At 51.8% G+C, this 25,383-nt stretch overlaps 13 protein-coding genes across 13 annotated transcripts; 10 read left to right on the top strand and 3 right to left on the bottom strand.

Moving 5' to 3' along the window:
- Window positions 1-23: 23 nt before the first annotated feature.
- Window positions 24-1,669, top strand: hat1 (histone acetyltransferase catalytic subunit HAT1; the record flags this gene model as incomplete). The annotated part of the gene is made up of 4 exons (XM_056702180.1): window positions 24-42; window positions 101-376; window positions 435-699; window positions 754-1,669. 4 exons carry the CDS (start codon window positions 24-26, stop codon window positions 1,667-1,669), a joined length of 1,476 nt encoding a protein of 491 aa, XP_056551180.1.
- A 516-nt stretch (window positions 1,670-2,185) lies between these two features.
- Window positions 2,186-2,708, top strand: N7496_009267 (U6 snRNA-associated Sm-like protein LSm4; the record flags this gene model as incomplete). Its single annotated transcript, XM_056702181.1, has 3 exons — window positions 2,186-2,188; window positions 2,249-2,440; window positions 2,526-2,708. 3 exons carry the CDS (start codon window positions 2,186-2,188, stop codon window positions 2,706-2,708), a joined length of 378 nt encoding a protein of 125 aa, XP_056551181.1.
- Window positions 2,709-3,085: 377 nt separating this feature from the next.
- N7496_009268 (pentatricopeptide repeat protein) lies at window positions 3,086-5,253 on the top strand (the record flags this gene model as incomplete). Its single annotated transcript, XM_056702182.1, has 2 exons — window positions 3,086-3,742; window positions 3,820-5,253. The coding sequence occupies 2 exons, from the start codon at window positions 3,086-3,088 to the stop codon at window positions 5,251-5,253; spliced, it is 2,091 nt and encodes a 696-aa protein (XP_056551182.1).
- Window positions 5,254-6,144: 891 nt separating this feature from the next.
- Window positions 6,145-6,558, top strand: N7496_009269 (uncharacterized protein; the record flags this gene model as incomplete). The annotated part of the gene is made up of 1 exon (XM_056702183.1): window positions 6,145-6,558. One exon carries the CDS (start codon window positions 6,145-6,147, stop codon window positions 6,556-6,558), a length of 414 nt encoding a protein of 137 aa, XP_056551183.1.
- A 651-nt stretch (window positions 6,559-7,209) lies between these two features.
- N7496_009270 (putative phosphatidylinositol-3,4,5-trisphosphate 3-phosphatase) lies at window positions 7,210-8,966 on the top strand (the record flags this gene model as incomplete). Its single annotated transcript, XM_056702184.1, has 2 exons — window positions 7,210-7,294; window positions 7,372-8,966. Coding segments are annotated over 2 exons (1,680 nt in total), but the record flags the coding sequence as incomplete, so codon positions are not given.
- Window positions 8,967-9,547: 581 nt separating this feature from the next.
- Window positions 9,548-10,242, top strand: N7496_009271 (uncharacterized protein; the record flags this gene model as incomplete). Its single annotated transcript, XM_056702185.1, has 3 exons — window positions 9,548-9,574; window positions 9,612-10,002; window positions 10,103-10,242. The coding sequence occupies 3 exons, from the start codon at window positions 9,548-9,550 to the stop codon at window positions 10,240-10,242; spliced, it is 558 nt and encodes a 185-aa protein (XP_056551185.1).
- Window positions 10,243-10,455: 213 nt separating this feature from the next.
- Window positions 10,456-12,846, bottom strand: N7496_009272 (putative phospholipase A2 (PlaA); the record flags this gene model as incomplete). The annotated part of the gene is made up of 1 exon (XM_056702186.1): window positions 10,456-12,846. The coding sequence occupies one exon, from the start codon at window positions 12,844-12,846 to the stop codon at window positions 10,456-10,458; it is 2,391 nt and encodes a 796-aa protein (XP_056551186.1).
- A 289-nt stretch (window positions 12,847-13,135) lies between these two features.
- Window positions 13,136-15,146, top strand: N7496_009273 (EXO70 family protein; the record flags this gene model as incomplete). Its single annotated transcript, XM_056702187.1, has 3 exons — window positions 13,136-13,419; window positions 13,490-13,707; window positions 13,765-15,146. 3 exons carry the CDS (start codon window positions 13,136-13,138, stop codon window positions 15,144-15,146), a joined length of 1,884 nt encoding a protein of 627 aa, XP_056551187.1.
- Window positions 15,147-15,438: 292 nt separating this feature from the next.
- Window positions 15,439-17,461, top strand: ade13 (adenylosuccinase ADE13; the record flags this gene model as incomplete). The annotated part of the gene is made up of 9 exons (XM_056702188.1): window positions 15,439-15,490; window positions 15,585-15,671; window positions 15,801-16,528; window positions 16,587-16,703; window positions 16,758-16,830; window positions 16,887-16,965; window positions 17,020-17,026; window positions 17,081-17,138; window positions 17,211-17,461. 9 exons carry the CDS (start codon window positions 15,439-15,441, stop codon window positions 17,459-17,461), a joined length of 1,452 nt encoding a protein of 483 aa, XP_056551188.1.
- Window positions 17,462-19,038: 1,577 nt separating this feature from the next.
- On the bottom strand, window positions 19,039-19,332 carry N7496_009275 (uncharacterized protein; the record flags this gene model as incomplete). Its single annotated transcript, XM_056702189.1, has 1 exon — window positions 19,039-19,332. The coding sequence occupies one exon, from the start codon at window positions 19,330-19,332 to the stop codon at window positions 19,039-19,041; it is 294 nt and encodes a 97-aa protein (XP_056551189.1).
- Window positions 19,333-21,340: 2,008 nt separating this feature from the next.
- Window positions 21,341-22,933, top strand: N7496_009276 (PDK/BCKDK family protein kinase; the record flags this gene model as incomplete). Its single annotated transcript, XM_056702190.1, has 4 exons — window positions 21,341-21,452; window positions 21,548-21,696; window positions 21,809-22,812; window positions 22,870-22,933. 4 exons carry the CDS (start codon window positions 21,341-21,343, stop codon window positions 22,931-22,933), a joined length of 1,329 nt encoding a protein of 442 aa, XP_056551190.1.
- Window positions 22,934-22,945: 12 nt separating this feature from the next.
- N7496_009277 (uncharacterized protein) lies at window positions 22,946-23,392 on the top strand (the record flags this gene model as incomplete). The annotated part of the gene is made up of 2 exons (XM_056702191.1): window positions 22,946-23,166; window positions 23,257-23,392. The coding sequence occupies 2 exons, from the start codon at window positions 22,946-22,948 to the stop codon at window positions 23,390-23,392; spliced, it is 357 nt and encodes a 118-aa protein (XP_056551191.1).
- Window positions 23,393-23,850: 458 nt separating this feature from the next.
- On the bottom strand, window positions 23,851-24,929 carry N7496_009278 (uncharacterized protein; the record flags this gene model as incomplete). The annotated part of the gene is made up of 3 exons (XM_056702192.1): window positions 23,851-24,231; window positions 24,320-24,561; window positions 24,665-24,929. 3 exons carry the CDS (start codon window positions 24,927-24,929, stop codon window positions 23,851-23,853), a joined length of 888 nt encoding a protein of 295 aa, XP_056551192.1.
- Between the last annotated feature and the right edge of the window lie 454 nt (window positions 24,930-25,383).

A 25,383-nucleotide genomic window follows, 5' to 3' on the forward strand; every position in this document is an offset into this window, starting at 1 on the left:
ACCCATTCAACTCCATATTCAAGATGGCGCTTGAGGACGAATGTAAGGCGATTCTAATCGTACCCTCTCTGGCACGATAGCTAACACAAATGGGTTCTAGGGACATGCGACGCCAATGATGCGCTTCAGATCACGGTCGTGCAGCCCGGCGACACGAAACCGAAAACTCTCTCAACCTTCCACCCTCAGTTCACTTACCCCATTTTTGGAGATGAAGAGCAAATCTTTGGTTACAAGGGCTTGATTATTCGTCTGCGCTTTGCCGCTCATGACCTCCGTCCTCATGTTCACATTTCCTACGACGATCGATTCAAGGCGGTTGGCGACATTGCCGCGACGGATCTTCTCGGCACACTGAAGGAATTCGTTCCAGAGGGTGAGCTTTTACAATCGCAGATGAAGAAAATGTTTACTGACGGCGGGCATCTTTTCAGAGGCCTTAATCAACCTTCCCGACTACGAGAAAGCTGTCCAGGAAGATTCCAGCGCAAAGGACTTTACACCACCTGGCAAGCTGGTCTATAGCTACGAGGCGAACGAGAGAAACTACGAGATCTGGGCAGGATCTCTCGCTGATCCTGATGTGCGACGCATTCTCGATCGCGCGCAGGTCCTGGTGTCATTGTTCATCGAGGCCGGCACACCTTTGGCGACGGACGATCCAGAATGGACACTCGAACGATGGACGGTGTACTTTGTGTAAGCTTTCTATTCGCGGTCTACACTCGATTATAGTATGACTGACGGACGCAGGTACGAGAAGGTGACACCCCCAATGCCAACGGCCTCATCCTACTCTATCGTGGGATATGCCACCACCTACCGGTACTGGCTTTACCAACGAGATCGCTCAATCACACCAATCGTCAAAGATGACGCCTTCCCACCTCCCGAAATCAAGCTTTCCGAGCTCCCATCACGTCTCCGCATCGCCCAATTCCTCATCCTCCCTTCACATCACCGCGCGGGTCACGGTACCCATCTCTATACCACCATTCATGCCTCATGCATCGCAGATCCCACGATTATTGAGCTGACGGTGGAGGATCCCAACGAGAGCTTCGACGCTCTTCGGGATACCGCGGATTTTTGTCTGCTACAGCCTGAGTTTGTCAAACGCAAAGTCAATCTCAACCCGGATCCTAACGGGGCCTATTCTCGCAAACAGCGCCTCCGCTCTGTTCCCACCGCGGAGCTTATCCCTACCGATGTACTTCGCGAAATCCGCACATCTTTCAAGATCGAGGCTACCCAATTCGCCCATATTTTGGAGATGTTCCTCCTTAGTCAGATCCCCCAGAGCCACCGATTGGCTGGCGGCACCAACCTGGCACGATTGTTGATTAAGAAGGGCAAAGCGGATAACCCCAACGATCGGAGATACTACTGGTGGCGCATGCTTACGAAGCAGCGTCTTTTCAAGAAGCACAAGGAGCTGTTGCAGGAGTTGGAGCTGATTGACCGGGTAGAGAAGCTCGATGACACTGTTCGGAATGTGGAGGAAGGATACGAGATCACTCTCAAGGCGGTTGAGGGTCGCTTGCCAGGTGCTGCAGATGAGGTAGCTCCCACACCTATGCCTTCTCGTAACAAGCGCAAGCTTGCTATTGAGGATGACGAGGATGAAGACGAAAATGGCAGCGAGGCGGCTAAACGTCCAAGGGTTTAGAATGAAGGCGCTGGAATGGAGAACTGTTTTACTGGCTACCCATGATCTATGGTGATATGGGTATACGCCACTAGATGAGTGCTTAAAATATTAATGCTTCCAACATTTGGCAATGAATCACTTATTGACCCTCCACCGATTCAATAGTAGTGTGGTTTCACGTCAAAATTAGTTAGTACTCGAGATAGCTGCGAAGAGGATATAAGAAGTATTTACGTTTGGTAGGTGAGTGTCCAAGTCCAGCCTTAGGAGCCTCGCCGGGCTGGGTCTCGGCGCATCAATTTTTCCGGCATCAGCCTCCGTCACAACTGTAGCGGAGCTCAAGCGCAACGATTGCTACTCCCAACAACCCCAGATAACTCCCCCAGACCCCTCCATTGGGCTCATCCACCGCCATCCACCTGACCAACTTGCCCATAAATTGCGAGTTTGTGTCCTGCCCGCACCGATTACTGCTTGCGCACACCACATCATCCCTCTCACCTCGACGCTTCCCACACCGAATCACACATCGCAATGGTAATCGCTCAATTGTCTGGAGCACACTCAGGTATCACGCACTAACTCTCTTCTCGATAGCTGCCTCTGGGCCTCCTCACGGCCGCACAGGGCCACCCCATGCTGGTCGAGCTGAAGAACGGCGAGACTCTGAACGGCCACCTAGTCACCTGCGACAACTGGATGAACCTGATCCTGCGCGAAGTAGTACAGACCAGTCCCGAGGGCGACAAGTTCTTCAGATTGCCTGAAGTTTACATCCGCGGCAACAACGTACGTGCCTGCCCGCACAAAGGCGATCATACGCTTTGCGCAATGCCCATCTACCCCACAGACCCAGTAACTAATGACTCGCTAGATCAAATACCTCCGTGTCCCCGACGAAATCATCGACATCGTGAAAGAGCAGCAACAGAATCAACCACAGCATCGCCGTGGTGGTCACGGACGAGATGGGGATCGTGGGCGAGGCCGCGGCGGCCGTGGTGGTCGGGGCCGGGGTCGGGGTGGACGTGGCGGTGGTGATCGCGGTGGTCTATAAGAGACACTCCAAGATAAACGAATTGCATGGCTGAGAATCTAAGATGAGGAAATGAGATACCCCTGCAGCAGAGTGTGGGTAAGGTCGCTCGCTGGGAGGTCCCCCGGATTGGACGAGCATGGCCGTGGCGTATCTGGCTCTGTATTTTTTTTCAGTGGGAAACTGGGTTTCTGGACTGGTTTGCGGTCTACGAATATTACATACTGAAAACCCTGGATCGTTCTTTTCTTCTCTTTACGTAGCCTGGATGAACGTAGCCAATGCTTCGTGGAAAGGGTCCCTCGAGATATATCGATATTAGTCACGTGACATGCGATCAAGTCTGGTCAGATCGTCTCCGCAGCTTGAACGATCCCAAGTCCACGGAGCAGCTCGACATGTCACGGCGGGTGCTGGTTCTTGATGGACTATGGTATTCGCTATGTCCGTCATTCAGCCCATCGGCGCTGACTCGTCCCAATCCTCTATTAAAACAGCGCAAACCAAACTCCCGACCAGGCTTGTCACCAGCTCTTCGCATTGCGGCGCCGCCACGGCATCGCAGTTACAGCAGCAATGCCAGGAAGACCGATACCCGAGCCCGATTCGAAGCCAACTCAGCACATGAAGAAACCAATGACACATCCCCGCCTTTTTCCAATTCGATCTCATTATCGAACGGTCTCCGGGAGAACCAATACGATAGCTTAGACCTCGAGTACCATGGCGACGAGGCAGCGTCGCCGAAGCACAAAGATATAATCAACAATCTGCCCGATATCCCCAAACACGCCGCCGGGAAGAGCAATGATAGTCTCGAAACATTGCTACAAACCGAAATGGCCAAGAAACCGAACATCACATCTGCGACAAATATATTGCGGTTGTTGATAGAGGATCGAGGTGTCAAGCCATCGGCGCGGCATTATAAGGCCCTTATGCTGGCGAACTCGGATGCGTTGCATGGATCACCGGAGTTCGTAAGGAGTCTTTTGGAGGAGATGGAGGAACAAGGGATTGCAGCGGACTCGGGGACGCTGCATGCTGCGCTGCAGGTATATCGAACCCCGGATTGGATTGGAATAAGCTTATTTACGAGTTCTGATTTTCTAACACTTCTCTCTTATTCTAGGCACTCGCTGTGCATCCAGACTTCTGCCTCCGCCAAGAAGTCCTCCAAAAATTACGAGACCGATGGCTTACCCTGAGCCCGGCTGGATGGCATTTCCTAGTTGCGGGTCTCCTCCGCGAGCACAAATTCGAGATGGCCCTTGAACAATTTTCCCTGATGCAGCGGAAGGATATTACCGTTGAGGATTGGCTGCATAGCTCAATAATCTATCATCTCTGTGACATGGGCGAATTGGACGAGGTGCTTCGCCTGATGCAGGTCCGTGTCAGCCAGGGCCACGACATGACGTCTGAACTATGGATGCATGTGCTACGGACGGCGATTGAAGCGCAACATTTTATGACGTCTCGATTTGTGTGGCGACGTATGGTCGAACTCGGTTACCTTCATCCACCGAGTACTGTGTGCAGCGATGTTCTCAGACTCGCTGCCAGCGTCAGTGATATCGAGATTGCAAAGTCCGTGTTCCGCCATCTCGCAAGACGCGCGCTCTCTCCGACCTCGGAAGATTATCAACAGTCTATTGTGGCCAACGTCGGTGTGGGCGACCTCCCCGCTGCGTTGGGACTCCTTTGTACTATGCACGAAGCGGGTTTGTCACTTGATCAGACGACCACCCAACCCATCCTTGCGTATATGATCCAAAGTCAGACCGACCGTCGAGAGGCTTGGCAAATTCTCAAGCGACTACACAATGAGAAGCACGACATTCCTCTTGCCAGTGTTCGCGTTATTGCCGAATTATGCGAACACGATGCCCAGAATGACCCGACGGTGGTAGATGATGCAGTTGGATTCTACAATGAAATCCACACGCTTTGTCCGCAGGGCGCCGATCTCCAGGTCTACAATACACTAATTCGGATGTGTCGCACGGCGGGCAAACGGGAGGCTGGCATCTTCCTAGTCAAAGAAATGGCCACCCTCAACGTCATCCCGGATACCACCACCTTCGAAACCCTTATCCTGATGTGCCTAGATGCGGGTAACTACAAGTCCGCGCTCATGTACTTGTTGGATCTGGCCAAGCGGGAGGCGACGGTGGATCCCAAGGCCAAGGAGGAAATCCGGAGCCTCTGCGCTCGGTCGGTCAACGAGTATGCGTTGCGGCTGCAGTATCACCCTCTAATCCAGGAAGAGGATGTGCCAGCCTCGGATGATACTACAGAGACGGCCGAGGCACCCAAATCGCCTCGCCGCGGCCAACTTGGTCGTCAGGAGAGAATTGCATATAATAAAGAACGACGACAAAGAAAACGTCGCCGTTTGGCAATGGAGCGACTTGCCGCAGAGGGCAGGGATAGCTCGGAGGCTGTGAATAGTCTAGACTTGGAGGGATCCGACGGTGAGGTGGACCAGGTGGATGTGGATAAAATGGACGAGTATATCGGCGGGAAGAACAACCGGAGCTCTCCGTCCAAGGCGGGCGAATAGCAAGCTCTCGGCATGGCATCGGGAGATTTGCTCGCCGCCACTGTTTCGGCTTGCAGCCGATGCAGGTGCATGCAGTATCGCCACTTCTATTGTTCTGGATCGGATAGATGAAGGGGGCATCTGTTGTGCGACGGAGATGACGGCTTCGTGCGACGAGTTACCCGGTTCTATATCATGATTTTGATTGTATTATATTCCCAACCCATCAACCCTGTAAATTTCGAGAATGAAGTGACGTAAAAGACCAACTCGGTTCCCAAGTTCCCGTCCATTGATTCAGGCTCAATCTTGGCGATAACCAGGGTCAAGAGTAGTTGAATATTCGTGGCGCCGACCGTTTCATTTATCCGCAATGACCCATTTGACCCCGAGATCGGACGCCACGAACCAGAGGTCTCCCCTCCTGCCGTTGGTCCATTGCTCCACTAGTCCCAAAAATAGCGCGAATCGCGCTGAAACGCCTGGGGGGACGATCGCCAGTTCGACCTTGTCGGATAGTGAGACTTGGTATGAGCATCGGACGGGCCGGCGCTTTCAGGGGGTGACGGGAGGCTTTTCGTTTGTTCCTGTAGGTTACTCGATTAGCGTCATGTGCGAACTCGTTCACCAGTCAGTACTCATTGAGTTTGGGTTATATCCCCTGACGATGACGATCGGTGGAGTTGATTGGGAGGGTGGGTAGAATTGAAAGTGGATTGGGTTTCCATCCAAGGGAAGTTGAAGAAGACGAAGAGTTGAACCCTGCGCCCCTCGATTCTTCCCGACTGCTTCTTCCAACCTCCTTCCATCCTCATCTCTCAAACTATATAACTCTCTCTTTCTCTGCCCACTTTCAACTTTCAAATTGTACATTACCATTCCTCCTTGATAATAACAACCATCGCCACCACCATGCAACTCGCTACTCTCCTCCCCATGATCCTCTCCACCTTGAGCCTGACCAGCGCTCTCCCCAACGGTCAAGCCGCCACCTGGAGAGCAACCAACTTCACTCTCCAATGCTCCCCCGGTGGCTGTGCCTACCGCTTCAACATCACCGCGCCCGCATCCGAGAACGCGCCCGGTTTCCAGACCTACTGCGAGGGTATCACTCCCAACGCCACAGCCTGTGCCAACAACACCATCACCGCTGCAGTCAGCCCCGTGACCAACCCAACATGGAATGTCAAGGTCCAGCACGAGTGGCATGTTATTGAGGAGGACTACAATTCCGAGGCCACCTACTGGCAGGCCGGCAGTGCCAATGTCACCGAGACTACTACGGCCTTCCTTATCAAGCCTGATGTCTTTTACGGTGTCGCATAAGCAGACCCCTTGTTTGAAGGATGGTTTCCTTCCTTTATTCTCCTTCTCAGGGCATGTCTTCTTTAATGTGGTTTGGGGAACGGAAGACTTGAAGTCTATGGGCGTTTTTGTAATTTCGATGACCTTCTTCGGGCAGAGTAGCCCGTATGTCTCTCTTTCATGCTCGGCGTTTTGGGATGGACTCCTTTGATCGGATTGCGCCTCGGGCGCATTCACTCCCCACGGATAAAAGAGCCGGCTTGTGATGAACGTGTACATAAGATACATTCAATCTGTACGATATGAAAAACTGATCACTTATCTTGGATTTCTTTCTATTCTGTAGCTGTACCTTGATCATAGTTCCGCGCTAAGATTAAGCCTCCAGCCATAACTAGGCTAACCGCGACCCAGTGACATCATCGGCTGCGCCCCCGATCAACAAACAAGTTCCCCCTCTTGCAACACGGCGTCATTCAATGCTCATGGAAACCTCAGAAAGGCTCCCATCTAGCCAGTAATTTGACACAGACACGTTCAACCCATGCTCTAACATTGAGAACTCGCGAGCAGAGTTCCTCGACTCGCGCAATATGGTACCACCCCTGGTCTTCCCCAGATTAGCTGCGACAAAAAAAAGACACAACACTAAGCTAACATCCTCGTCCAAAGTCCTCGATCCTCCGCCAGATCGTTGCAGGTCCACGACTCCAACATCCAGAAGCTGGCCTGGATCTATGCTACGTGACTGATAACAGTAATTCCACCCCCTTCCTCTCAGAGACACTACCTCGTCCACCTCGACTAATACTCCTCCTCCTCCAACCTCCCCAGTCATCGCAACCTCCGGTCCATCTGCAACATACCCCCAACGCGCATACCGCAACCCTCTCGACGAGCTAGTCAAGTTCCTCGACTCCAAACATGGCGAGAACTGGTGTATCTGGGAGTTTCGCGCCGAGGGCACCGGATACCCGGATTCCGAGGTGTATAATCGCATTCATCACTTCCCGTGGCCGGATCACCATCCACCGCCCTTTGCGCTGATCCCGAATATTATGGGCAGTATGCGGAATTGGCTGCATCGATTAGATGTCAAGGGTGGAGATAAAGACGCGGGCGAGAAGGACGCGCAGAAGAGAGTCGCCGTGGTACACTGCAAGGCGGGCAAAGGTCGCAGTGGGACTATTGCGACCTCGTATCTGATCAGCCAAGAAGGGTGGAAGAAGGAGGATGCACTGCAACAGTTTACGGACCGGCGCATGCGAGTCGGTTTCGGGAACGGGGTGAGCATCCCTAGTCAGCTACGGTATGTTGGGTATGTCGATCGATGGACGAACCAACTGGGGAAGCAATACGTGGAACGACCAGTGGAAATCCTAGAGATTCATATCTGGGGACTCCGAGATGGTGTCAAGGTCGCCGTGGAGGGATACGTGGACGAAGGCAAGAAGATCAAATGCTTCCACCTATTCCACCGCAACGAGCGCACCGTCGTCGAAGCCGGCAACAACGATACCACATCCACACCCTCTCAAGATAACCTCGACACCAAAGACTCGCCAACAAAACCGATCAATACAGCTGCGACCTGGTCCCCGCTCGCCACACAATCCGACTCATCGTCCGCATCCGAACTCTCCCGTCCAGCAACAATCTCACCCAACCTCTCCGCCATGATGTTCCGCCCTAACAAACGCATCATCCTACCAAGCTCCGACGTAAACATCGACTTTGAACGACGCAGCAAAGCCTCCTATACAGGATTCGCCATGGTAACATCCGTCGCACATGTCTGGTTCAATGTATTCTTTGAAGGCGGGTCCGAGCACGACTCGGGCGTTTTCGAGACGGAATGGGATGCGATGGATGGGATCAAGGGGAGTGCGAGGAAGGGAATTCGCGCCTTTGAGCGGTTAAAGGTTGTTTGGCGGTATCCGGAGCAGGACGCGCAGCGAGATTCGAGTGCGTCTACGGCGGGGAAACCTATTAGTGAACCCAAGCCTGGCGAACCCGTTCATGAGAGTGTTCCTGCGGATTGGCGGGGGAAGAAAAGTGATGATGGCGAGGGCGTTGGGGAAACGCGGAAACAAGAGAATATCCCACCGGCTACAGGTCAGGATCCATCGGGGGATTCCCGGACTGGTCCCAGTACGACGGGGTCGACATTGCTAGCCGTCGGTGCGGGCTCTCTTCATGCACTAGAGAAGCAACTCGGGTTACGCAAGCAGACGGATGAAAGTAAAGATGTGAGTTTGGCGGGTAGTGATGACGAAGCTCGTGATGGGACGGATGAAGAAGGGCGGGCGAAGAGGGCTAAGGCTGCTGTGGAGAAGTCGGAGGAGAATGGGGATTTGGAGGGTGTTCAGTCTTATTTTAAGAATGGGGATGCAGTGAAAGTGAAGGGTGATGATGGGAAAGAGTCGTGAATTGTTGATATCACAGGCTAAAGTATACATGTACTTATAACGAGCATCTTAATACGCGGACTCGGCATGATTATATTAACCCTTTCTCAATAGTGACTAAGTCAATAAAAGCTTAACTAGATACATTCTATGAGGACTAAACCTATAGCACTCCCAGCTGCCGATGCTATTCCTAAGGTAGCCAGCCGAGCCATGGATATAGGAAGTATCGCTCCTCAACGAGCGGCGGTGATGCTCCAGCAGGTAATATTCTACCACACTTATAAGTGACTCACCAGAACACCTTTCTCTAGCGAGAAATAACAACTCAGCTCTCGACATTGGCAAGTCTCTCTATATCTCCATACACAGTCAACGATGCCAAAAAGCCATTTTATCAAAACACGCTTCCTCGTTATATCCGACACACACAGTCTCGACACCCTTCCTAGCACCATCTCAAACGAACGTGTAGACGTCGCCATCCACTGCGGAGACCTAACCACAAAATCAAAACTGAACGAATACAAGCTTCCATCCGTCTTCTCCATACAATAAACGCCCCGCTCAAAATCGCAATAGCCGGAAACCATAACTTTACGATGGATAACCCGGTCTTCCAGAAGAAAGTAGCCAAAATTCAACCACCTCCGGACCCGGCACTAGTTCAAAAAACAAACCTACGGGTGCGCCGGTGAAGTAAGGAAACTACTTACCACGCAGACGGGAGTTACCTTCCTCGATGAAGAGAATTATAAATTTCGACTAGACAACGGGGCACTACTAAAACTGTATGCTAGTCCATACACGCCATCACTAGGTAGTGGGGCATTTCGATACCACCCATCTCAGGGCCACGAGTTTTCAATTGATAACGCTGATATTGTTATCACTCACGGTCCTCCAAAGGGTATTTTGGAAGTAACAAACTCCTGTCAGCGAGCCGGATGTCCCTTTCTGTTCGAGGCAGTCGCCCGAGCCCGGCCACGCATGCACTGTTTCGGGCATATCCACGAAAGTTGGGGGGCTAAGCTTGTTACTTGGTGTCAAAAGGCTAGTTTGAAGCCTTCGTATCGGACTGATATCGATAATAAGAGATCTGCGTTGATTGAAAGGTTATCTACCATTCGATCAAGGCTGCCTGCGGGGTATTTTAGTACCAGCCATGGTTCGACCCGATGCAAGACCGTTGGAATGGGGTTCGGAGACGCTTTTTGTTAATGCTGCGATTAAGGGTGGAGAGGCGTTACCAGTGCAGCCGGCGTGGATTGTGGAGTTTGATCTTTTATCGGCATAAGGCTGTGAGGTATATAATATGGGTAGATCTACTGTTCAATTGCTTGCTCGATAGGTGGATTCTAGTCGAAAATAACAAAATGTATTTGAACAATTCATCTTCACGAGACATAAGAAAACAAGATGCAATGTAAGTAATGCGACGCAAGTAACGCAACGCCACATACAAGAGTCAATCATCTATCTCACCAATTCTAAATTAAATGCATCCTTTCTACAGCGGGACGAACCCCTCCATGCGTTTCCTGGCCTTCTCTTCCTCCTTACGCAACCGATCAGACTTCTTCCGCTCATAGACTGCACGCACCACCCGACGAACCTGGTCCTTGCCCTGAGAAAAGTTTGCCTTCGCTAATCCCACAACAGAATCAATCTGCTCGGGCGTATAGATAAAGTTCCACGTAGACAGAAAATCGTCTACGTCAGGATTGATAGAATTAGGTTGGGGCGCGATCGAGTCGGCAGGGTCTTCGGCCTCGTTTTGAGCTTGTCGAATGGAATGGATAGCTGCGAGGGGCCGAGTCTTGCGGGTTGGAGGGAGATTCGGGGCGGAAGGGTTGGGAATAAGAGGGAAGTAGACCACGGCGATACCAGCTTCGGGTCTCATTAGGTGGAAGTCGGACTCGGAGTGGTCTTCGTTGTTGTCTGGATGGAAGAGACGCTTTGAAGGTGGGGGTTCGTCATTGGAGATGCGCTCCTCTTGAGTACCGACCCAGACATTGCAATATCCAAGGTCCGAATCGGCAACACTCCCAGAGTTGTTCTTCTTGTTCGATGTATTCTCCTTGTGGTTCTGGGCATCGGCAATCTTCTGGTTGGCTTGCCCATCTGTAATGTTCTGAGGCTCGCGCAGGGCCTTTTCCGTGTCCGCGAGGGTCTCTGTCGCTCGGGGCCAGCCTGCACCGACGGGCCAGCCTTTAATTCCCCGCTGTCGCGCGTATCCGTCTACAACGGAGAGCCAGTTTTCTTGCTTGATGTCGGCAGAAGCATCAAAGGCGACAATGACATCCACGTCACGGCCGGGTCGAATCAACGGATAAATAGGCAAGTTGTTGCTCATTCCAGCATCCATAAGCCGTAGGTGCTTGTCCTGGAAGATAGACTCTGGGCAAGAGGCTGGCAGTTGTTCTTTCATACCCATAACATAGTTAGGAATGGCCGCAGGGTCGATGGGATGCACTCGGATGAGGTCCTCATTCTTGCCCCGGATAAGTGTGTCAATCCCACCAAACCCGGCAAGACCTTTGACCAAGGGTCGAATCTCTTTGTAATAGTGAGAGAGAGTGGCGCAAAAAGCACTGCCCCAGATTCCCATCAATCCCGGAATCCGCAGCTCGGGGATGGGATAGGTGTCGGAAGGCGTCTCATTACGCCCTTCGTGAAAGTGTCGTCCCAATGCCCAAGTAGGAATGCCAGCGTTGAGTTCCTCACAGAAGAATTCGTAAGGGGTGAATTCAAACCACTGGAACCAAGACTCTCGTTTGGCTTCTTTCATCAAATCTTCTGGCTTTTTATGTGCACCATCTCGGGCTTCTTCAGCCAGGATAGGAATCTCGTGGCGCACTGCCGTGTAGATAGGCATGGGATGTGCGCCATCCAGCAGATTGACCTGCTGGTTGGAGATCTTGAGATCGCGATCGCTCACGCCCAGCTCTCCACGGGGAACTAAAAGTCGTGCAGCAAGCAGCATACCATAGATATCCACCAAGCCAAAGTCGGCGCCCGGGTCTGCCTTGAGCTTCTCGACCAAACCGCTGAGCAGGAACTTGTTGGTGGGCGCTGTGGTCAGCATGTTGAGTGCTGCCGGCGGGAAGGCAATATGTACACCCAGTCGGTTTTTCAAGTGGTCGACCAGGCGATTAAAGTTCCCATCCGCGAGAGAAGAATGATAGAGCGTCTGTAGCCAGCAACTGCCACTAACCCCAGCCGTGTAGGTAACACAATCCCACAACCCAGCTTCCTGGGCAGCCAGGTATGACCCAGTCCCCGCAACCAGGGCGCGTAGCCCACCACCAGAGCCGCACATGGCAATAACCGGGACATCGTCTGGGTGAATCTCCTCCTCGGCAATATCCAAATATGAGGCCAATGCTCTCCTCGCGTGCTCTTGGCGCTTCTTCCTGAATACAAGCTCCTCGTGGCAAAGATCGCCGCTCACTCGCACCTGAGCCTCTCTCAAGATCTCCGGGTTGAGGTCTGGATCATGCGACTCCCTCCAGATATCATCCGCGAGTGACCCAGGGGCCATTGAGAGCTCCCGCTGAAGCTTCTGGGCTGTAGCCGGGAGCAATCGGGCCCAATCGGGCACGATATACTCGGTAATGTTACCTCCCAGGTCTCCCCAAGCTCCAGCTCCAACAGTATGTTTGACATTATCGAGCTTTTGTGCGAGTTTGAACCATACAGAGTCTTGGTCTTTGTGTTCGGGGCTACCCTTCTCAGGGGATGATTCGGTCCGCGACTCGGAATTGGTCTCGTACCAAGCAGATGTAGTAGTAAAGGGTTTGCTCTGGGGTAGACGTCGATTCCACTCCCCCGCAGTGTATGCAGCCAGAGCAGCAGGTGGAACTGTCCACCGCAGACGTGAGATCCTCGCAGCGCCCATTTTGGCGAGAGATGGGCGCGACGACGAAGCTGCAAGGTGCATGCAACAACCTTGGCCAGCCCCCGGCCATTGGTTCTTGTTCTACTGTAACCTTAACGCGGGCAATGACGAAATATCATGTGACATTACTCAGCGGAAGCACAGACGGGCCGAGCTCGAATATCCTTTTTTGGTCTAGCGCGAACACCCTTCCGGGGCGGAGCTTATCGAGTTGCTGCGGCCAACACCCTCGTGGACCCCACACACCCGGAAGACATGACGGCTCCTGGTGTCTTCTGTGATTGAGAACATGGTGGCCCCTAGGAATACCGCATTCGCGGAGGAGAGTGCCGAGGTGGAGGTGTTGTACGCCAACCTCGAGAAACTCAACCGCCTCACCAAGAAGATTCAGGGCTCCCTGGTGCGACTGGAAACCAGCGGCAAGGTCGTGAAGGAGGCTATCGGTCCCATTTACAGCAACACACAATCATTGCAGATTACCAACAGCAATATCGACAAGGTCAACGATGCCATTGAACGTCTACGCCAGCCTCTCGATGCGAAGAGCCGCGAGGAGGGCATAATCCGCGCAGGGTATAGCCCCCCCCCCCCCAAAGCAAGCTTACAAGTTCCGAATGTACTAACGTGAATTGCCTCTATCCAGACCGCAGAGCTCTGGCCTATCGCAGTACCTCTCGGCGATGAAACGGGTTGAGAAAGCGCTGGTCGACCTCAACGCAACGAACCTCCGATCGAACCAGAAAGCAATGTCCGACTTCAACGCTCTCCTCAGTACAGGAAGCAACATGTTGCAAGATACTTTCAAGGCTGAATTGATGCAGCATGTCACACCTATCGAGCCGCTACACTATCTGACTAAAGGTGAGCACTTACACTTGATTAATTACGAACGGACAACACTAACCCGAGCGTGTTCAGAACTCCCTTTCCCCTCCCTCCCCGAAGACACGATTTCACAATTGGCACCACTATGCTCGGCAATCGGGTCGGCAGCCATTCATGGGCCTCAGCGAGGAAAAGGAGAGAGTCCTGCATTGAAGATATATTCAGACGTACGCGGGCCGTACCTCAACTCTAGCCTCCAGAACCTGTCCATCGCATCGCTCAACACTGTCAAACGACGACCGACGGATGGTCCCTACAAACAAGGCACGAATGGAATTGGTATCTACTCAAATGCCTTGGAAGGTTTCATCAACGTGGAGCATGGGATCATCGTGCAGATCTTTACTGGGGATCAACAAGGCCTCGTTCTCCAAGCCACCTTCCTCTCAGCCATGGGGGAGTACTCAAAAACTCTGCGTGAGCTGAACCAATATATCAAGGCAAACCTAATGACGGATTGCTTCTTGGCATTTGAGATTATCGAGATTGTGACGGCAATGTCTTATCGCATTGATTCCAAGACGGCCGAGCTTAAGAGTCTCCTGATTGAGGCTTTACGACCAGTGCGTGAAACTGCCAAGTCTTCGCTTTCGGAGCTTCTGGAAGAAACCAAGCGCAAAGCTTCCAACACCCCGCTACCCCCGGATGGTGCCTCCATACCTCTTGTTGACGAGGTGATGAGCTCCTTGACTACGCTGACCGGGTACTCGGGTCCCCTTGCATCTATTTTGACATCACTGGGAGATGGCAATTGGCGATCCAACTCAAACACCGCGGGCACGGCTCCTCTAGACGTTGGCCCCGACAGTGGAACCTTGTTCTCTCACTTTATTCTGGATATGATCGAGGCGCTTATGACCTCATTAGAGGCTCGCGGCAAAGTGTTCCACCGATCCAAGGCTGCGCTCGGTGTGTTCCTCTCTAACGTGTTTTGTGTCGTTGATCGATCTATCCGACAAAGCCCCGAGCTGGCGCGTTATCTTGGTGCGCCAGATAGCATCGCTCGGATTGATAGCTTCCGCAAACGAGCGACCTCGACATATCTCGATGCATGGAAGGATACATCGCAATGTCTGCTGGACGTGCAATATACTTCTCGAACCGGCGCACGGCCCAGCTCTGGCGGTGCAGTGGATTCCAGTGCTATTGTCAAGAATCTGTCGTCTCGCGATCGGGATGCCATCAAGGAAAAATTCAAGTCGTTCAATGCAAGCTTTGATGAGATGATGTCCCGGCACAAGAATCTTTATATGGAGCGCGAGGTGCGCTCCGTCCTGAGCCGAGAGCTTCAAACTGTTCTGGAGCCGCTCTATGCTCGCTTTTATGATCGCTATGTCGAGATCGACAAGGGTCGCGGCAAGTACATCAAGTACGACAAAGCCAGCCTTGCGGTACAGTTGGCGCAGCTGTCATAGGCACCCAACTGTGTTGTTGCATTCATAGATCTTTGTCTTTTATTTTGCTTTTCCAGCGAGCAGCCAATAATACCATAATCGAATGTGCCGAATAAACCCTTCTCCCAGCGCGTTGCATCCAGTAGTATACACGTGACTCGCCCCACGCCAACCTTACGATAACGTGATAAGCCCCGCTAAACCCGATGATCGCAGCAAAATTTCCCAGTTCGCACACTTCTTCGACCTCACTTTTCCAGTCGATCCTGTCGCTCAATTAGTCTTTCGGGTACTCTCCGATCAGACCGGCATCATGTCCGCCAGCAACGATGTCTACCAGACCCCCCTCAACTCGCGCTATGCGAGTAAGTCATTCCTCCCGTCCCGGGCCGCAATGAGGGGCTATACCGCGGAGGGAAAATGAACTAGATAGCTAACGTCGACTCCCAAATTGGTTAGGCACTGAGATGAAGTATCTCTTCTCTCCTCGCATGCGATTCTCGACATGGCGCCAGCTGTGGATCTGGCTCGCCGAGTCCCAGAAAGGTATGAGAACCTGAGGAAAATTGGAGGGAGATGAGTCGAAGAACTGGTGACGCACCGACATCGGATGTAAATTTGGATGGAAAGGGAAAGCAAGCAACCTTTCAATTGACTCGTTTTGTGATGTTCTAGAGCTCGGCCTGCCAATCACCGACGAGGCTATTGAGCAGATGAAGGCTCACGCCACCATCCAGGATGACGAGTTCAAGGTTGCCGCCGAAGAGGAGAAGCGCCGCCGACACGATGTCATGGCTCACGTCCACGCCTTTGGCCAGGTCGCCCCGGCCGCCGCTGGTATCATCCACTGGGGTGCTACCTCGTGCTACTGCACTGACAACGCTGACCTGATCCTTCTCCGTGACGGTCTCGACATCCTCATCCCCAAGCTGGCCGTCGTCGTCGACAAGCTGTCCCAGTTCGCCCAGCAGTACAAGGACCTGCCCTGCCTGGGCTTCACTCACGGCCAGCCCGCTCAGCTTGTTACTGTTGGCAAGCGTGCCTGCCTGTGGATCCAGGATCTGCTGATGGATCTGCGTAACCTCGAGCGCGCTCGCGATGACCTGCGCTTCCGTGGTGTCAAGGGTACCACCGGTACTCAGGCTTCTTTCCTGCAGATCTTCGAGGGTGACCACGCCAAGGTTGAGAAGCTGGATGAGCTGGTCACTGAGAAGGCCGGTTTCAGCTCTGCCTTTATCATCTCTTCCCAGACCTACTCCCGTAAGATCGATGTGGACGTGGGCAACGCCCTTGGTTCCTTCGGTTCTACCTGCGAGCGCATTGGTATTGACATCCGTCACCTGGCCATGCTGAAGGAGGTCGAGGAGCCCTTCGAGAAGGACCAGATTGGTAGCAGCGCCATGGTAAGCGTGATTGGTCAATTGGACTATGGATGTGGCTGCTGACTGACTGCTTTCGTAGGCTTACAAGCGTAACCCCATGCGCTCCGAGCGTCTGTGCTCGCTGGGCCGCCACCTCCAGAACCTGCCCAAGGATGCTCTAGACACCTACTCTGCTCAGTGGTTCGAGCGCTCGCTGGTTAGTATCTGCAGCGGAGAAGCTTTATTGGAATTGTCGGCTAACTTGTACTAGGACGATAGCGCCATCCGCCGTATCAGCATTCCCGAGCTCTACCTGACCGCCGATGCCTGTCTCATCCTGCTTAGTATGTGTTTGATATTGACTAACTGGGGATATTGTCTCGTTCTAACTCTTTTGTAGACAACGTCAGCTCCGGCTTTGTCGTTTACCCCGAGGTCATCAAGCGCCGTGTCAACGATGAGCTCCCCTTCATGGCCACGTGAGTTATCCGATCTGATCTGTCAATATGGAGTCTGTGCTAACATTTCAATAGTGAGAACGTAAGCGCCTTGTGAACTCTTTATGATCCCATTACCAAAGCTAATCACTCTTAGATCATCATGGCCTGCGTGAAGAAGGGTCTGTCCCGCCAGGACGCCCACGAGGAGATTCGTAAGTGAAACACTCCAGCCTGAATATTTCTCTCTACACTCCGAAACTAACACCATCCTCTTTCTCCTTTAGGCGTCCTCTCCCACCAGGCTGCCGACAACGTCAAGAAGCACGGCAAGGACAACGACCTGCTCGAGCGCATCCGCCGCACCGCCTTCTTCAACCCCATCCTCCCCGAGCTGGACAACCTCCTCGACGCCTCTACCTTCGTTGGCCGTGCCCCCCAGCAGGTCGAGAAGTTCACCGCCACCGAGGTCGCCGCCGCCATCAAGCCCTACGCCTCGCACATTGCCAAGGGTGAGACCTCTGCTCTGCACGTTTAAATTGCCTAAAGAGGATCCCGCAGGACTTGATTGGATGGTCCGCAAGATAGGCATGAGAAAGTGAAAAGAAAAATGTTGATTCACAAAATAAAAAGATGATGAAATATAGAGATGGGGGGGACAGGAGTTGTATATTGGCCAGCTGATACGTGCTATGAAACGAGATTCTACATACCCCATTTTCCTCCTTTTCTGTTTGTATATTCGTAGGATATAGTCATGGACATGGGCAATTATGGATTAAAGGTACTGTATACCGAAAGAAGAAAAAAACCATGAATCAAATCAAAAGAACCACCCCCATTCTAGCTATAAAGAGGATCAAAAGGGAAAAGGAATGCAAGAATCAAAGATGGAAGTGACACACACACACACAACAGCACCCAATCAAAGTGCAAACACACCAATCGCTTCGAGTCAAAAAAAAGCAAAGAAGTAATGCTGACTTTTATGCAAGTAATGATAAGAAGAAAAAAAGAAAAGAAAAGTATAAAGGGCTATGCATAAAAGTGTTCCAGGGGCAGCAAAAGACCAAGATAGATAGACCAAGAAAAGAAGAATCAAAAGACAAAACGCTATGGGCATGCAAAATAGGTAGAAAGCCAGTTAATATGTCCAGAGAGAAAGAAAAAAGAAAATAAAGAAACCCAGAAAAAGAATATCCAGAAGAGAAAAAGAAACAGGGAAATGTAAAAAGGTTTGCAGCGTCGAGAGGAGAGATCGCCAGAGAAGGAAGATCAAATAGGAATGGTTGGGTTGGTCTTGTGCCAGGGAAAGCCGATCGTCGGTCTGCAGGAGACGGTCCAGATTGTCAGATCGGCCGTTGATAACTGCAGGGTTGCATCACCGTCCACAGTGACATTTTGGATTCGAGGAGGTTTTCGAGAGGCTCGTGGGGGCTTTTTGTATATTCCAAGTCCAGATCCAAACCTAGGTTCAGGTTCAGGTCCAGGTTCGGCCTCTTTGTCGGGAGAAACGCCGGCAGTAGGCATATTGTGCATTGCCGTTTAGCAGCAGTAGGAATCGGAAAGATCACCGGTATAAGCGCACGAGGGCCAAGCCCAAGGAGATTGGCAAACACAATGGAGGGATGTCCCCGCAAACGTCGTGATGTCGCACTCTGTAAAGAAACGTGGTCCCCCTCGTTTTGTTTGGCGCTATGAGAGCGCCACGAGCCTCGCGCTTTGCAGCTGGCTTCCAGCTGGGAACCTTGGGAGCCAACTCGATTCCTCGGCTTCGAGTCCTCAAAGGTAAAAACGATGGAGAACAATGTCCCGATTGCTGATCAGCATATGAAGGAAGAAAATTCCATCATACAGAGAGACGGATTGAGCGCTGCGATAAAATCCACGATCATGCCACGATTGCACGTAGCGCAGACTCCCCCAAGCTCCGAACTCGCGAGTCTCGAAGAAACACATCCTGGAGCCAACAGCACGATCAAAACCTCCCAGTTGACATACTCACACCGACCGACCCGAAAATAAGAAGTCGGAAATCACCAAGTCCATAATCCCTTCAACCTCCCATCCCAGCCACCCCCGAAACACGCGACCTCCCCCAAACTCTCAATAAACTCACGCATCAGCCGGACCAGGCGAACTAACCTCGGACGGAGCAAACGGCAAATAAAACAAATCCCGAATTAACCACAGAATATACAAGACGCCCAACACCCACAGCGAAGCCATGAGTTTATAAGTAGACGAGCGCCATGTGACGCGCCGGATAAGACGGCGACCATTGGGACCTTCGATGGGCCCGCGACGCGGCGGCGAAGCGGGTGGCATTTGACCGTTTGCTGACGAGTGGAATGGGTATGCCAGGGCCTCGTTCATGGGCTCGCTATGGGAGGTTCGACGGCGAGACATGGTAAAGAAACGGGGAGAAGGAGAGAGGGAGAAAGTTCCAGGGTTTTGAAATTGGGTGTGGTGTTCTTTTTTTTTTTTTTGAGGGGGAGGAGGTGAGTGGGGGTTTTGTTTAGTCGCTGATAGTTTCCGTTGGCAAGGGAAGTATAGAAGGAAATAGATAGATAAGAGGGAAGTCGAGAATAGAAAGCGAAGAGATCAGATGGAATCAATGGGGGAATATGACCACGTTCCCGAATTCTCGAATTTAGCAGAAAAGAGTAGAGCGCCAAGTAGTAGCGTGGAGGGGCAGACGGTTTGTCTTCCGAGTCGCCTGCGCTTAGGGCGTGTCTGGAGTCTCTTTTAGAGGAAGATGGGGGGCCTTTTTAGGCGAGTTATTCACGAAGTATACTGGAGTTTTTAAGAAGGAGAGAAAAAGAGAACAGCGAAGAGGAAAAATAGTCAGAAGTTCAGCCCCCACTCGGGAAGAGAAATAGAACCTGTTCACAAGCGAGAGAACAACAGAGACAAAGGAAAGGACAGAGAATCCAGTTAAAGCGAGGGGGTCCCACCGCCAGGAAAGCAGCAAGAGCTCGAAAAGGGAATCTTGAGTCTCCACGGATCCGCCCTGGGCTGCGACTCCGATCGGCGAATAGACGGGCTGCCGAGGGGAGAGAAGTATATAATCTAGATGGAATAATCGAGATAAGATAGATAATAGAATCTAGGAAGGAAATCACAATGTTGACTAATTTTATAGATCTACAAAAGTATATAGGGCAGCAAGGCAAAACAAGGGCACTTGGAACATGACAGGCCCCCGACGCAAGGAGTAGGTGTGGGAAAAAAAAAACATGGAAATCATTATTTTGCACTAGAGGGAAGAAATGTGGGAAAATGAATTCATAGAGTCATCAGAATCAAATCATCTGCGGGGAGTGTCGTGCGACAAAAGTACCAACGGGAGGACATGGCCCTAGTCCCACGACCCTAAATCCCTGTCAGCCAGCTAACTACACATCTTGACCGGTGTCGACTAACCGAGTTGGTACCTATCGAGGTCCCTACAGAGTATGACTGCAGTTATACAATGATGTTAGGGTAAGTAGTGCCCTCTTTACATGCAACCCTACGTAAGTAAACCCGGACATGGCGAAGATTGGCATTAGGCATGTCATTAGTAGAATGGAATATACTTATCTTAGTATATTAGTATGATAATTCCTACTGCTAAGAGACTATAGTACTACAGTAATAATAGTATGGCCTATACTATAATACTCTGAATTATAGAGTAAACTCCAGAATTAAGCCCTCGCGAAGGCTGTCTTTTAAGATCGCCCCACCTTCGGGCGAAAGGGGAAGATCCGGGGGCAGTTGGACTGGATTTGACACATGCAAGGAATCCCCGTTCTGCTTCACTGATTAGCATCAGAATTAGATCATAGATCTGTCTTATGAATGGTCATTATAAATTATTCTATGAGATACTGGTAGAGTTAGCGAATTAACTCCAATTTCCATACCGACCAGTTCATACCCGGAATATTGCATTTCCCGTTCGGCAAGAGAATACCCCGGGGGGTGGATTCTCTGGTTTCTATGGGGGGAACTGGGGAATAGAGCAGGGCACAAGACAAGAGCATAGCCATAGTCTATACCATTTAGAGTCCACCGAAAAAAAAGCAAATGGTAATGACTGGAACCTAGGAATGATCATATGACGAGGTATTTTGCATATCGGCACTTTTCTCTCTTCTCGTAGGTGGTGGAGTGGACGAGAGAGTCAATTCCTCCGACGCCGGAACTCTTTCGTGTGCCGGGAACCGCCTCTGCCCCCCCCCCAAACCTCGGCAGAAAGTGCGAGTCATCCCGTTCGTCGTCACGGCTTCCTCTTTCTTCTCGAACACGCGACACTTCTCTCTTCTTCCCCTTACACAACCACAGTCACTCTAGAGAGAGTATCTTTATTCTTCTTCCTTTTCCCCCCCTTCCCCCCTCTCGGCGGCCATTCGGCTTGAATCGTCGCACGATGTGGAAGCCGTCAGAGCGCCTGATGGAAACCATCAGGCACTATGCCAGCTTCCCCGCAACCGGGGTCTCACTGAGGCAAATGGTCCAGTTTGGCGACCGACCTTCTACCGGTATGTCCTACAATCTTGAAAGAGACTATATTCACAAATTCCAATCGATGGGATCTCCGCGGGCGGGAAAAAAAACTAATTGAACGTCTTGGTAGGCACCTTGTTCCGTGCTTCGCAATTCCTCTCCGAGGAGCTCCCCATTCGCCTCGCACACCGGGTCCAGGACCTAGGCGAGCTACCCGATGGCCTTAGTGAGATGCCTTCGATCAAAAAGGTCCAGGATTGGTATGCGCAATCATTCGAGGTATGTCTTGCTTTCTGCTCTACTCGTCGGCTACTTTTCCCTTCGTTCTCGCCCGCTCGATGCTGCTTCCGTTGCTCCGTGGAGCGTGACTCACTAACGACGGTCCGCCTAGGAAATCATCAACCTCCCCCGACCCTCTCTGACCCAAGAGGTCAGAAACCGCCTCTTGCGCCCGGGCCGCATGAATGACGGCTCCCCATCTAAGATTCTCTCCGAGGCGACACAAAATCCCAGTATTCGTGAGGGCCAGTACCGCTCCTCCACCACCGCCAATGGCACCATCAACGGAAATGGAAAATCGGCCGCCGCGGCCGCCGCAGGCCGGCGGTATTTCGTGCCCGCCGATGGCAACGTAGAATGGCCCCCCGAACTAAATGACTACAACCAGCGATTCTCCCGAACTCTCCAACAGATTAAGCGACGACACGACAGCGTTGTGACCACCGTAGCCCAGGGTATCTTGGAGTGGAAGCGGGAGCGACAGCGCATGCAAATTGACTCGACTATTCAATCTTTCCTCGATCGGTTCTACATGTCTCGTATAGGCATTCGAATGCTGATTGGACAACATATCGCACTCACGGAACAAACGCACGTCAAACATCCCAATTACGTCGGCATCATCTGTACCAAAACCAACGTTCGCGATATCGCCCTGGAAGCCATTGAAAATGCGCGATTCGTCTGCGAGGACTACTACGGTCTATTTGAAGCGCCCAAAGTGCAGCTGGTCTGCAGGGAGGATCTGAACTTCATGTACGTGCCGGGCCATCTATCGCACATGCTCTTCGAGACTTTGAAGAACTCGCTGCGTGCGGTGGTTGAGCAACACGGTGCCGACCGCGATCAATTCCCCGTGACCAAGGTGATTGTGGCCGAGGGTAAAGAGGATATCACCATCAAGATTACCGATGAAGGTGGTGGTATCCCCCGGTCGGCGATCCCATTGGTGTGGACGTACATGTATACGACCGTAGAGCAGACTCCCAGCCTGGACCCGGACTTTGACAAGAGCGACTTTAAAGCACCCATGGCTGGCTTTGGGTATGGATTACCCATTAGTCGGTTGTATGCGCGCTACTTTGGAGGTGACCTGAAGTTGATCAGTATGGAAGGGTAAGACAGTTCGTCCCTAACTGGCACACTCTGTTCTCGCTAATCCCCTCTCTATAGATACGGCACTGATGTCTACCTCCACCTCAACCGGTTATCCTCCAGCTCGGAGCCCTTACAATGACAACTACCCGTCATGAGAGACGGCCGGACCCGGTTCAACACCTCGCACCGCCTGCACCCTATTTACATCGAACCGCGGCCCAAGTCCGGCCCATCTCGAGGACTGACACCCATGAATGTCCAGGCACATCGGTCCCGCATGCGCAGCCGTGAAGTCTCGGAGCGCAAACAAGTCGGTGACGCAGAAAGTCTTTTCCACTCGGAGCAACGACGGAAAGACGATGACGAGGATATGTGAGTACCTTGATATTTGTTAATTCATGACCCTTCTTCTTCTTCTTCTACCGAGAGTGCTTTTCTGACCGATGCTGCGTTCTTGTTTAGTGGGCAATTCGCGCGGGCTTCGCCTTTCCTACTTCTTTTCATCTCGCTGGTCGTGGTTCATATGGATAACGGCAAATCTTACGAACGAAACACGAAGGCCGAGTTTAACACGACTTGGGGATGGAATCCAACCTGAGAGAAAAAGAAACGTGAAAGAAAAGAAAACTGAAAAAGAAGAAAAAAAAAAAGAAGAACCCGACAATTCCCCCGATCAATTTCCTCCCCCTCACAACCAAAAAAAAGGCCAGAAGTGCTTTCTTGTTGGCTTTGGTTTCGTTCCTTCTGAGATACCCATTCCTCACTACACCCTTTCGCCATCTACCTCCTTTTTACTACCTCTTTATTCAATCCCCCTTTTGTTTATTTGATCGGGATCTTTTTTATTCCCCGTCTTCCTCGGAGGTCTGGTGTCCTCAGTTCAGGTTGGGTTCTGGTGTTTTCTGTATAGTATTGTTTTGTGTTAGCGAGCATATATCGTGTTATTGGATACCTGCCCCAAATGGCAGCAAATGGAAAACAAATTTAAATAAAAGCCATTGCAATCATAATCTCATTCATGCTACTCCAATCTTCATTTTCATCAACTATTCTCCTCTACCTAGAAGTAGACACAGCCCTACTCCCCCCACGACTCCCCACCCTCGAACTCTCCCCACTCCCCCCACTCCCACTCCCCTCCCTCCCTCGCCCACCCAATCCCCGATCACTCTTCCTCTTCACCCTCGGCCTCCCCATCGGCCACCAAGACCTCTCATCCCCATCCACAACCTCCCGATACGACCCGGGAACAAGATACGCGGTGGTATTATCTGCGCCGGAGGCAGTTTCGTGCCCTCGCGTAGCGCTTGCTGGTGGGAGGAGTTCGGATTTAGAGGCTGGCACGACGAAGCGCGAGGCGTAGAGGTCGTTTTCGAGGGTGGGGTTGTTGGGCGAGAGGAGTTTTGCTTGGAAGCGGCGGCGGGTTTGGGGGATTGTCTGGGGGATGGTTGTTAGAATAGGATCTTTGATATCAAATTGTAACGACAGTGATGCAGGGCTGTTTTGAAGGTTCTCATAAACGTACCCGATGTGAATTCAGAGCATGCGTAACGAGGAGTTCCCAATTCGACAGGACTGCTAGCGCAGCGTGTTGCTCTTCGGTCAGATGGCCCTTTGTACGGAGACGGTGCGGTCGAGTCCGGTGGCGTTCGCGTGGTGGGTAAAAGCTCAGACTGGGATCATCTCTATTGCCCGGTTGCGAGGGGGTGTTGTGTGCGTTTGGCGCGGCGGAGTGGGGGTTTATAGCGCGTGTTGTGTAGTCGTTTTCTAGGTTGAGTCAGTCACATACTCAGACAAGTACACTCACATGGGACACATTCAGTGCAGATAATTAAGGACAATGACTGCATAGATACGTGGGGATACGCACCATCTCTATCCTCCTCCATGGCAACACCCATAATCCGCTCATCGAATTCAATATCGCTATCATCTTCCGCAAAATGAATCATGTCGCCATCCACAGGCTCGAGTTGCATGCCCCCGTCTTCAGAGTCCGTGTCTACGGAGATATACGTGTGCAGGTGTGCGCCTCCCGTTGGGAGATGAGGCTCCGAGTCCGAGGCTGTGTCGGTGTCCATGTGGATTGTTTGGTGTGGGGTTGTGTCTCCCGGGGTGGAGTGGTTGTTGGACATTTGGTGAGTTTGAAGAGAGATGTTGGTTTTGGGGAGGGGGTGGTAGATTGATTCCTCAGAGAGGATTGAGAGTAGATAAGATGTGTTGAGGTTGTGGGATACAAGGCCCAGTTGCAGGCGTGGGGTATCAATGTGCCCACGTTGGTAGAGGGTCGATAATCAAGTGCCGTTCCAGACGGTAGCAGACTGTCAAGTAGACAAAGCCAGATAGAGTAGGACTCGATGCTTAGATAGACAGCTCTAAGCAGGTGATTCAATCATCAGATCGTGATCAGAGCTTCTTTGCAACTCTCGACCTGGTGCAATAGGCCTGATAACGCGAGGGGTATTGTAGTGGTATCTGCAGTGAATGTTAGTCGATCCGATACGAGCTGATCTAGTGAATGCTTTCAGGTAGGAAGCAGCGGTCAGGGAGTTCCTGAAACTAACAGTCCATCGAGATATCAACTCGTCA

The sequence above is a fragment of the Penicillium cataractarum genome (genome assembly GCF_028827025.1).
Source record: "Penicillium cataractarum strain IBT 29864 chromosome Unknown utg000008l, whole genome shotgun sequence".
Taxonomy (NCBI): domain Eukaryota; kingdom Fungi; phylum Ascomycota; class Eurotiomycetes; order Eurotiales; family Aspergillaceae; genus Penicillium; species Penicillium cataractarum.